Source organism: Camelus bactrianus, chromosome 7 (assembly GCF_048773025.1).
Source record: "Camelus bactrianus isolate YW-2024 breed Bactrian camel chromosome 7, ASM4877302v1, whole genome shotgun sequence".
Taxonomy (NCBI): domain Eukaryota; kingdom Metazoa; phylum Chordata; class Mammalia; order Artiodactyla; family Camelidae; genus Camelus; species Camelus bactrianus.
The window spans coordinates 63,776,106-63,789,141 of NC_133545.1; the positions used below are offsets into that span (position 1 = coordinate 63,776,106).

Here is a 13,036-nt window from a genome sequence, read left to right on the forward strand (position 1 = left end):
TTTAAATACAATAGTTTAAATCTTGAATTTTGGATTTAATTAAAATTATAATATACCTATACTAGGAGGATGCAAGGTTGGGAATATGGCAGGATAAGACGGGTTCAATTCACTTGAAAGTGGAAAAGTTAAAAAAAAAACACATTTAATTCCCCTTTTCAATGTAGGAATCAATGGATGATGCCAAAAGGTGAATGATCAAGAAGTGGCAAAAAAAAAAAAAGTCTTATTACATATTCACAGGAAAATCTGAAAGAATCAGCTAAAAGAGATGAAAGATGAAAGTAAAAACGGCTATTTTTCCTAAAAAAACATAGTATTGACTTTTTATATGCATGTGATGTATACTTTGCATAAAAACATCAATTACATCAACAAAAATGAATGATTTAATCTTGCAGTGGGTTTAACTCCCTTTACCAAAGCACAAAATGCATATTAAACTAAAACATTATGTGATGTTAACTAAATATTTTTGAAATGTCATAAATAATAATAATGATAATATGAAAGAAAATCCTAAACAGTCAATATAATGATATGCAATTTATCAAACTACTGATTCTGAAAATCGGTGAGAAGTTGCAGACACTCCATTTTGTATGATATATAATAATGTATACTTTCTCACTTAGAGATAAATTTGCTAATGATTTTTTTTCTCCAATTACTTAATGGCCTAGTCAAACATAACGTGAAGGTAATTGGAATTATTGATCACCTTCACTCTGATCTTGGCTACTTTTATTAGATGGCAAGTTTAGTACTTTAGCTGGAATGTTTCTGCAATTTCTCCAAGCTGATCATTATTGTCACTCTTATTAATGCATCACTCGCATGCTTCCATGTGCCCTCTGAAGTATGCACAGTTTTTTTCAAGATTATTATTTTCTTAAGTTAAGAAATATGAAAATAATTCCTGTGGGGGGAAAAAATCAAACAATTAATACACAAAATATGTTCTTTCCTTTCTAAAAGAATTATCTTTTTATTACTGTCTTTATCTTCCCCATGATTTCCTTCTGCCAATGAAGTCTTTTTCAGTCTATTCTTTTTAAATATCACGTATCTCAGCTTCCCTGTTAAATGTCTGTAGTTTAAATGATGAGATTCTAAATTAAAGCAAGAAAAATAAATTTTAAAAAACCACAGAGGCATGGTGTATTCTCATAAAACTGCCTCATTTGTAGTGGAATATACTCATAAACTGTGTGTCTATGTAAATGCTCAGGCATTTACTATGGCAACAGTTAAAGATCAAACATGCTTCCATATTAAATCATGTGGATTAAAATACTGAACTATGATCAAAACTGCCTAATAAGAATGGCAACTATACGAAATAAAACTAGAACACAGAGAAGATAGGTACGATGTAAACAGAAAAAAATGTACACTAAAACCTCAGCACCTAACGTGATAGTGAACAAACACAGTTGAAAATGACTAAAGGAAACCACGACTCCCTATTAGATGAGAAAAAGCCATTAGGGAAAAAGGATAAAAAAGAAGATAACTGACTTTGTCCTACCAATTAGAGAAAATAAGAAGTTCATAACAGAGTGCTGATTGAAAGCTAGCTTGTTTCCTTTTCATTTCTTTAATTTCTCCTTATGGTTCAGAATTCTTTTATCTTACACTGCCTGCACGTTCATTCATCCACAATGTTTACATCTGTTCACACTGAGTACTTGGTTCTGGATGACAACCCACCCCTTTAGAATACAGGATCACAGTATTACACTGCATAACTAGTTCTCCATGTGTGAAACTAATAAAACATCCTTCAAACTCTCCTATAAAAGAAAAGTCCATGAGTCAAATCCATTTTTCCTACTGCTGTCACTAGAAGACAAATATGCTCTAGTCTCATGACACATGAAGATCTATGACAGCATCTTATAACTCAAATGGCACATGAAGATTATCCGGCCTAAGACTGCAGTCCTCCACAGGATTTCAACCTCTTTAAAAGCTCTATGTGTATCCCTAGAGCTTAAGGATAGTCCCTGGCACAGTGTACACAGTCCGTATGTGTTGGAGGAAAAAAACAATGAATAAGTAAATGAAAATAACAAGTTGTGCTTCTGCTTCCAAAAAGTATGCCAAATGGGATGAGTTTAAATAACATTGCAAAAACTGGGGCAGTCCCTTGCTATGTAAACCTGGAGTTATCTGGAGTCACACTCAACACAGATGATAAGATGCAGCCACTTGAAAGGGCCTGCATAAAGGATTGGACACCTGCGTCCTCATGACATGAGGTCCTCATCTGCAAAACGGAGGGAACGTATACCCACTTCATGGTTTCAGCTGGGACTATATGAAATAACATATCTAAATTACATATTTCAATCCTTTGCATTGAGTACAAGTTAAGAACCCTCCCTACAATATTTCTGATGTAAATCTATTTATTCTCTACTGAATAGTTTTAGTATAAGGTGTTCATTACACTTCAAGGCACTGAATTTAATTTATAAGTAACACAAAACATTTGAACATTCTCCCCAGGATTAGCCTCTCCAGAACTCTCACGCTTGGCTTTCTTATCCTATCCGAAATATGAACCTCACTGTTCTCTATTCTCCGGTATGTCTTCAGTGCCCCTAAGTCTTCCTGGCATATTTACTGGTCTCCTGTGGTACATGGTTCATAGTGCCCTCCTTGGTGCATGCTCCTGTTTTTTCAGTTCCTTGAGCCAAAGAAATTACTGGTCTTTTTCACATGAACTCTTTTTTTTTTTTTAATTTTTAAAAAAATTTTGAAATTTTTTAACAGAGGTACTGGAGACTGAACCCTGGACACTCATGTATTCTAAGGACACCCTCTACCACTGAGCTATACCCTCCACCCTCACATGAACTCTTTTAAAGTTAACTTTTCTTCATGCTGTTTTTCTGTATTTGGTTGGGCTGCCATTTTTTTCCCAACTCCACTGCAATTTACCTTGCAGGTTCGGCTCATTTTATCCCATTCATTTCTGACCCCTGATTCCATCACACCAAGTGTTAATTATGACTCCCAGCTGTAACACACACACACACGCACATCATCTCAGTCTCTTCATCTGAATCATTAATAAAAATATCAAATAGGACAAGGTCAAGGGCAATGCCCTCCAGCATACCCCAACAGACTTTTCTCCATCCTGATGTCAATTCATTAATCAATAGGCTTTGGGTGAAGTTGTTCAACCAGCAATAAACTGAAAGAATAATCTTCTCACCACAGAATTTCAATTTTATTCTGTTTATACAGATCTCATGAGAGTTCCTGTCGCAACCTTTGTTGAAATCAAGAAGTAACAGTTTCCTACTAAAAGGGAATGAAGATTAGACTTCAGTGTCTAAAAATCTGTTTTTGAATTTCACTACTGTTCTATAGTAAACTTATATGTCTATAGATTCAGATGTTTGTTCCTGACCACCTTTAAAAAGCAGCGTTACTTTTGTCACCTTCATTCTTGATAATTTCTCAAAGATTATAAGCAATGATTTTCTTTTAATATTCTATTCTAGTTGTCATTTTTCTGCGACTACATAATGAACTTACTGTAGTAGATGTTTATGAGAATTTTTATGAGTGTTTTTTTTTTTTTGGAAGGAGGGAGGGAGGATTGGGAAGAGCAGGGAATTGGAGAATATATGTTCTATATCTGAAAGTATTCCCCATAATGGGAAAATCTTGTGCTTTATAAATTTTGTTGGGAGGCAAGATTCAACTGTCATTACAAAAGCCAAAAGACCAGACTCTCAATTTTCTCAGGGGCCTGTGCAGTGAAAACATGGGTATGTGACCTAATGTCAGCTAACCAAACACAACAATTAGCATTAGGAGCTAACAACTCAGAGCAGCAGGGACAATGTCAACACCATTTTGACACCATCAGCAGAGGTAATAATATCCAGTCACCATGGGCAGCCAGCCCAGCAAAGTAGGAGGCAATGTCTGGAGCCCAGAGTCCTGGTGGTAGCAGGATGCTTGGGGGACAGTCCCTGGCACGATTCTGGTTCTGGTTCTCACTCCCCAGCCTAACACTGTCCCAGCCCATTTTTCAAGTCTTCCCAGTAGGTGTGTCAGCCACACAATATCCTCTCAATAAACTTTTCAGATTAATTCAGCTAAAGAGAATGTCTGTTGCGTGAAATAGAGAACTCTGACTGGTACATTTATTCACAGCAGCCAGACACTTTAATTCCTTTGACACAACAAGGTGGTTTCTGACTATCCTGTTGTCTGAGCTCTGTTCTACTTGTTAGGGAGTCAGATTGGTTCTAAATCTTCTGCTTAGAAGAGTATTTGCTTTGAGAGAAAAGTAAAGACTGTAAGTAAAAACTAAAGATGGAATATAGATACAAAAAAAATTTAATTTGATGAATTAAGTCGTCATACTTTCCTTTGGTGCTTTGCCTGAAGTAATGAAACTATTACAGTCTCTTGCTCTTCCTGCTTCAAATGTCACTCATTCATTCATATAAACATTATTTGCTAAGCACCTACTATGTGCCAGACAGTCTGCTTGGTGCTGGAGAGGTAGCCTCTGCTCGTATGTAACCCAAGTCCATCTGGCTCAGAGTCTCAGATGAAATAGTTTTATCTGAGTTCATAAATAATCTCCTTCCTTACTGTGTTTCCTTTTCAGTGTCCTTTGTTGGTTGTTCCTCATCACTTTGAAGTGCCTTACTATTACGTTGAATGTTGAAGTGCCCAAGTGTTCAGTCCATGAAACTCTCTTCCATTTCTGTGTTCACTTGCTCACATGGTGTTTTAGTGACTGACTGCAATACAAGAAATTAACTCAAAACTTGGTGGCTTAAAGCAACAACCATTATCTTTTACAATTCTTGGGTTAAAAATGCAGAAAAAATATAGCAGGGGACAATTCATCTTGCTTCCACATGATATTTGTGAGACTGGAATTTGTCCCCTACTCCCACCCAAGAAGGTTTCTTCAGTCATATGTCTGCCACTAGGTTGGCTGGGAAAATGGCATGACTGGGGTCCTATGTCTATTTTTTCATAGGAAAGCAGGAAAATGTTCAATTGCCTTAGGATAGTTTAATCTGGAAACCAGAACCCTGATGGAGAACTAGTTTTTGAGAACAGATGTGACATAAAATCATGCAAATTAAAACATCCTTCATAGACTCAGAAGTCAAAATGTAGTATGAGGCATGGAAACCAAATAATTGGACAAATTGTGTGGCAGGGTGAAAGACAGAATGTAACTTTCAGCTGCCAGTTCCATTTCCTAACATCACACATACTGCAGACCATCACATAAAACTATGAGGATGGTTAACGACAGCAGGCTGCAGGGTGAAACGGAGTCACAAGGATTTTTAGGCACAGAAGACTTGACCTAAGTCTTATCTTCACCCTTTTCATTTATCCATGAGATTTCAGTAAATGTTTTAATTTCTCTAAGCATTATTTTTCCTCATCAATAAAAAAAATTGGACAATAATAACACACGCCTTATGCACTTCAAATGGCTAAAGATGGAATCTAATGGAATGACATTATATGAGAGTGCTTTGTAGAATGTAAAAGTACTACAAAAATACTGTATATGATTTCTGGTGAATCATATATCACTTTATATGAATTTTGGTGACTTTTTAAATGCAGAATACAGATTTTTTTGTTTTACATAATGGCGCACATTAGTTTGGAATATTTCACAGTAGAAGAAATAAAATGATTGCTCCAAAGAATAATCATGATTAGTTAGTTCTAAGTTTGTTGCTCTTCTTATACGTAATTATTAAATGAGTAATGAAAAGTGTTGCTACACATACTTTGCTCTCATGTAATTTAAAATAGAACAGAATAGCTATGCACTTTAACTAATGGTAATATATATTTACATAATCATGTTTACTATTAATATTCTTATTTCCACTTATGGAATCTGTTTTCGATTTTTCAGCATGGCGTTAAATCGGGAAATGCAGCACTTACTTGTCTTTGGCAAAAAATAAAAACTAAATTGCTTAACTTTCTGGCTAGGTAGATAAAAAATTTTGTTAGTATTTTCACACTTTTTATAGTTCTCTTCAAAGTCTCAAACCATGCAGAAAAAAAAGATGGCTATAATATTTTAGACCACTATGAACCAGATATCTTTTCGAGCTACTAGAGCTGCTTCTTGGTTAAAATACTCGTCCACATTTGACAACAACTGGAGGAAGGGAGCACCCAAAACAGCACATATCATGGGGCCCACAGGTGACATGACTGAGCCATGGCAGCTTGGGCGGCACATTTCCCAGAGTGTTTCCACCCTGCAGATGCTTGCAGTTCATCATAGCTACACATTCTGACAGCGTGCAAGAAACTAGATTTCCGAAGTTTCAGGAGCCTTTCTCAGTACTTAAGAGATAGCCTACACTAACAATATCTTATTATCCACTAAATCACTTTAATAATGACTTCCAAAGGCAATTCCTCAAGTATTCTTTCACATCACTAACTTTTCAACATTTATTTCATTAACCTGGACCTCAGAAGGCTTTTTTTATAACCTAAAATGTTATTCGTGGGAATACTATAAAGCAGCCAGGCTTAGAGTTCTCTTTTAAGGAAAAGTACAGAATATATATTTATACAGTACGTACACTATCATAAATAAGAATGTTTCATTTTGCGGAACTCAAATTACACAGGTATCTCAAAAAAACCTGTGAACACTTAATTAATTCTTTCTTTAATTTTTATGTTTATGGAGGGAGGTGATTAAGTTAATTTATTTATTTAATTATTTACTTTTAACAGAGATACTGGGAATGGAACCCAGGATCTCGTGCATGCTAGGTATACACTCTGTCACTGCGCTATACTCTCCCCCTTAATTAATTCTAAAGTCCAAAGGAAAAATCCATTGTACCTAATGAATCTTAAATTATGTTACTCTCCCTTCATATCTAGGGTTCTAATGGGTATGAGGTATGGCTCTTCTTATACTATTTAACATACTCAGTCCCCTCCCTCAAAAAAAAGGAAAAAGTTCTGTCTAGTCCTTCGGTCATCATCTCAAATTCACAGTTACTCCTGTTTCCTACCCTGTATCCCTCAACTAGACCTGCTCTAAATCCCACAGCATTTCATGCTTTGAAAAATTATTATCACCTTTCCATGACTGTGAAACATGCAAGAAAAGGGTAGGATTTATTTCTCTTAGATACTGTCAGGAAAGCAATTTGATTAAATGAATCATTAAAGTATTAAGAATCTTAATTTTCCTTGAGATATTGGCATATGTTAAAAAAAAAAGCAATCAATGAAGAAGCAGTTAAGAAAATAAAAACTTCAGGGAATATTCAGGGAAGTTCTTTTTGTACCAGGCAACTGCCAAGAATCAGGTTAATACTTCCAAGGAGTGTCCAACCTTCCTAACTCTCACTGAGAAGACTCTTGTAAAGAATTTCTACAGTATGCAGCTCTTCTTCCCCACCTCCCCAACTCTGATTTCAGAGATTCAATGGAACATTTTACTTAAAAGCCAAACAAACTTCAGTTGTATCAACAAAAAGTACTTCAACAGAGAGAGCAGAAGGACAGGGGATGTATCTGCTAATACCAAACTGAATCACTATGCTGTACACCAGAAACTAACACAACATTGTAAATCAACTATACTTCAATTTAAAAAAAAAAAGGATAAAAGATGAAGTGAATAGAAAAAGGCAAAGAAAGGCAGAGAGGAGATAGGCAAAGAAACACTGGGAAAGTAAGGAAATAAACGTGGAGTGAAGAATAGAAGAAGAGGCAAGGCAGGGCAATCATACACCATGAAAGACTCAGCATGCCTCATTCTCCAAAAAAGAACAGGTTAATCTGCGTGTTAGCTACCCCAGGGAAGTTTGGAATGAAATGTTGCCTGTAGAGTATCACTATTACGTAGTTTATTGAAGAGGACCCGGGATGTCTCCACAAGAACTGGGACCAGAGAGAATTTCACTCGCACAGACAAGAATGATTTTACAGGTCAGTCTTAACCAGTTGACAAATACTGCAGGACAGTGAAATTCCCTCCTTTTACGTGGCAACTTCCACAGAATATAAAATCATCAAATGACATCTGATTTGATATGCACAGTTTTAGACTCACAAATATGTTTAATTTTCCTTTTTAGATTTGGAGGACACATTTTCTCTTTATTTTGTTAGTTTTTCTATCACTGTTGCTGATTTTAGGGGCCAAACTATTTTTTCTTCCCTTTAATTTAATTATCCAATTTGAGGGAAGGGAACAAGGATATTTTTGAAATCTCTTTTGTAATGTTTTGTGGAAAAGTAGTCAAGTATACTAAGAAAAATCTGGATATAACTGAAATATCACAAGACATACTGAAAAATATGAAACAAAAATTCCAATTCTAAGTCAGCAAATACATTACTGACTCCAAAATCATCAACTGAACAAAAGAAATTATATTTGCATTGATGTGAATCTGCATCCATTCTTGATAGTCTGTAATATATGCAACTGCTCAGCTCTAGCTGTCCTTGTAGCCACATTACCATATTATTCAAATGTATCTATCATTTATATGTAAATAGACAAGATGAATGGCTTCTTCATAAGACAACAATTTTCAAGTGACAAACAGACATAGGCAGACATTAGCAAGATAAAAATGTTGGAAATATTCATTCTATTATATATTTTTAAGAAAAAAATGGACATCCTTTTAAATTGTTAAAAAAGTACTATGGTAATTACAAAATGGGGTCTTAATACATTCACTATACCAACAGCTATTCTTCTCAATAAAAGTCTTCACCAATGTTATTTGTGTCTTGTAAATTACACGCTCTTATATCCATCTGTGAAAATTGGGATGTTAATTATTATGGTTACATTTCATGATTCCACAGTTAAATGCTGAAGTGGTGCTACACAAATACCATATGTTTTTCTAAGAGAAACGGAGAAAGATTAATTATGAGTTCAAGTCCAAGTCTCAACACAATAAGATCATTACATTGTGTGCTATGCAAATTTGAAGTTTTAATTAATAGCTGAAACAATGAATGAGGGGGAAAACTATGAAGCCTAAATTGTAAGTATCAGGCTTTTCTACACACACACACACACACACACACACACACAATCCTAATAAGAATGCCTCTGAGAAACCAAGTTATAAATCCAATGAGAGAATAAAAAAACATTTATTATCAAAGGAAATCTATGAACTTCCTTTGATGGAGTATCACTGACATGCTGTTAAATCTTATTTGGTAAACCTAAAAATTACAGTGTATACTAGCAACAAATAGGTTATAAACAGATAATATATCTGATGAAAATTCAACTTAATGTTTTTTCTGGATTTTTCTTTAAGATACATACCATTCAAAGTTATGCAAAATTACAAGTCTTGTGTACTCAGATAAAATACTCACTTCAGTATAGCTACCTAAAGACAGAACTCTATGATAACACTGTAAGAATTTCATTCATATTTATAGAATCTGAATTCTCATTTTACTTACCACATATTCAAACACAAGTGTTAGCGTCTCCTTGGTGTGGATGATGTCATGAAGCAGCACTATGTTAGCATGTTTTAGTCCTTTTAATAGAGAAGCTGTAAAATAAAGTGGACAAAGAGACAATTTATCATGGGTAACAGCCACCTGATATGTTTCATTATCATTTTGGTACATCGTCAGATAAAATACATCTATTTTCCCATTTTCTAAGCCAATAACAATTCAGAATCAAGAGCACAGGAATAAGATTTTCATTTAGAATAAGTTACCTCTAATTATTTCATCTGTTATTTGTTATTAATCTTTAGTTACATTCCATTATGGTCAGATAATATCCTTGATATGATTTCAATTGTTTAAATTTGTCAGGGTTTATTCCATTACCCAGGGTATGATTTATCTTGGTATATTTGCCATATGTATGGAATATATATTCTGCTTATGTTGGTTGGAGAGTTTGATAAATTTTAATCAAACCATTGATTGATGGTGTCACTGAATTCTTCTCTATACTTGCTGATTTTCTGAGCAGTGGTTCCATCAATGACTAAGAGTGGGTGTTGATATTCCCAACTGTAACTGGGGATTTTTCAATTTCTTATTTGAATTCTGCCAGTTTTTGCTTTGTTTATTTTGAAGTTCTGTAGTTTAGTGTATATACATTTAGGATTGCTATGCTTTCTTTGCGAATTGGCCCCTTTACCAATATATAATGTCTCTCTTTAACCATGGTAATTTTCTGTAATCTGAACTGTTTTGTTTGATATTAATATAGTCACTCCAGCTTGCTTTTGGTAAGAGTTTATATGGTATATCTTTTATGTATTTTTCCTTTTAGACTACCAATATCATTATATTTGAAGCAAGTTTCTTATAGACAGCATATCATTGGGTCATGTGTTTTTTTTTTAATCCATTCTATCAACCTCTGACTTTTAACTGATATTTAGACCATTTATATTTAATGTAAACATTAATACATTAGGTCATCTATTATTTGAATCCATTTTTCCCTTAGGTACCTTGTAATTTAGTCTTCATTTCTGATTTGATTTTTCCTTTTCTTCTGTACTGCCCAGGAGTTTAATTAACTCTCTTTTCACTTCATTTTGGTTTTTGTCCATTTCTCCTCTTTTGTGTTTCAAACTCCAGGTGTTTTTTGTTTGTCTGTTTGTTTCATATACCCAAGAGCCTGAGTGAAAAACTTTAATTTAGATTAAAGTGTTGTGTATAGTTTTAATTTTGGAATTGATTTTTTGAAAAGGAATTTTATCAGCTGAAATGCAGTGATTCGTATTTTCAATTTTTTACAACAGTTTTGTATAGATGTCGGCTACTTCGTTCTATTCCTATTCATTGAATAAAGTGGGTTTCTTGAGAGCCCTCTCTTCCATCAGTTCTTCTCTTTCCTTTGCAGTTTTTATGGATGGTGCTAGTGGAAGAAAGGGAAAGGGTTTAGGGTGTCTAGTTTATTTTTCATTTCTACAAGATGCTTAATTTTTCCCTTTTCTTTCCTCTCATTGTCATGTCTTCAAAGTGTACCTCCTTTCCCTACAGGTCTGACTTGTTCCCAGAAGCAATGCTACCCAACAGCTGCCAGTTCCAGTCCCACTCACTTTTGATTTCCTTTCTCGTAGTCAAGTGCTGTGAACTACATGGAGTCCCAGGTTTCTCCTTCTGTTACGATTTTGTCTGTGCTCCATCTAATTCGTCCATGCCCCTGTACTCTTTTTCACAGTCTCTAAAACTTCTTAAGCTTCCCTTGCATCACTTTCTGCAATCACAAGCTTGTTGCTGTCTCCTAATGCTCTTGAAGGTGTGAATCATGTATGTTTTCATTTGCTCTCTCCGTTGGATTTATTAATTTGGCAGGAGCATGAGTGGGAAGAGGCCATCATTCATTGTCCTCCAAACCCTCCATCCTAGATCAAGGTCTGATACATAGTAGCAACTCAATAAATTTACTGAATGTCATTCATTTAGGTTCTCCATTAGCTATATATGTCAGGGGTCCATCTATTTCTTGAATGAGAAAGGGGCCTGTTGTCATCTAGAAGTTCTTCTTAAGTTTGATCTACTCTTCCTTTTACTATGAGACCAGTACTAGCCCCAGACCTCAGTCTGGTGACAGATGACACTCATTTTCAACACAAGGCCCCTCCAAAACCCAGAGAAGACCAGCTAATAATGTTGCCAATTTCAAGATCTGGCAAGGCGCAGCTGCTTCTGCCTCTCAAATTCCATTCTTTCCCTTTCCTTTGCATTAAAAAAAAAAAGGAAAGCAACAACCCCCACCCAATCAGACGCACTGTAACACAGCTTATCTCAAAAAAAAAAAAAATTAAACTAGTTAAGATTTCAGCTTTTTAATTAATACCACAAAGGACATAACCAGGCCCCTTTCAAAAAGTATTTCTGTAGAATTTTCTCCCTATAATGAATTGTGGAAAATGGAATGGCAGGGTAAAAAGACATGAACATAATTACAAGACAGTATTTATTAATTAAATAATAAGTGGATTTAGATCTTTCTAACTTCATGTAAGAATAAAAGAACCATAAAAGATGGATAAAATATATAGAAAAATAATGTAGCATGAAAGTAATCCATTTTATCAAATAATCAAAACCTTTATTAAATAAATTTGAGCATTTTATATAAGAGCATGTATTAATTTAAGGATAAACTCTTCTTTTTCAATAAGACCAGAAATAAATAGAATTATTTCCCCCTACACCAATGACCATTCAGGTAGAATACTCAAAGAATAGAAGCATCTTCTACCATTGTTAATTATTTAAATAACACTATATCTTCAATTTGGGGTTTTGGTATACAGCCTGAAGAGAAAAAAGAAATGGTTTGCATGTGTTCTTTCAGGAACTTGTAATTGTTCATTTATTCATCAAATATTTATTGAGAAATTAGTTACTGGCACTGGTGGCCCTGGACCAACCTTGAACCCTTGATACTCGATAATATTGCAAGATTACCTCTCTTTAAAAAGAGATTTATAACACCAAGCATGAACCCTCTGCCTTGAATTTTTTTTTTTTTTAACTTTTTCTCCATTACCACCTTTCTTCTCTCACCAATTAGATCTAACTGGTTTCTCATTTCTCAAAGTAACGTCTTCATGCCCATCATTTTCCATTGGGTTTTTCTACAATTTCAAGTCTCTGCTGCTATTTATCCTGGGGAAAAACTACTGTTTCCTGACGGTGATCAATATTATAGAAAAGAGGCATGTCATTTTTTACATGATATTTTTGACCATTTCTACATAAAGATGCAAAACCTCCAAATTTCATTCTCTGAATTATTACAAATTTTAGATTTCTAATATATCTTACTACACATTTTAAAACACACTACCAGTTAAATAACTACCGATATCTGCATCTGATAGCAAGCCCTTTTTCTTTTGAGATTATCATAATGAATTTGTATTCAGAAAAGGCTGAAGCTACTAATTTCAAAGCTGATGGCAGAAAAATGGCACTGAAGGGCAGAAAACCCTGCACGATC

At 34.6% G+C, this 13,036-nt stretch overlaps 1 protein-coding gene across 5 annotated transcripts in view; it reads right to left on the reverse strand.

Annotated features, from left to right (window-relative positions):
• Positions 1-13,036, reverse strand: part of CDK14 (cyclin dependent kinase 14) — a 610,838-nt gene that overhangs the window by 259,567 nt on the left and 338,235 nt on the right. For all 5 annotated transcript variants that reach the window (XM_045519926.2, XM_045519925.2, XM_010959446.3 and 2 more), the window contains one exon: positions 9,508-9,602. In XM_045519926.2, coding sequence (XP_045375882.1) covers positions 9,508-9,602 — 95 coding nt within the window. The remainder of the gene's footprint in view (positions 1-9,507; positions 9,603-13,036) is intronic.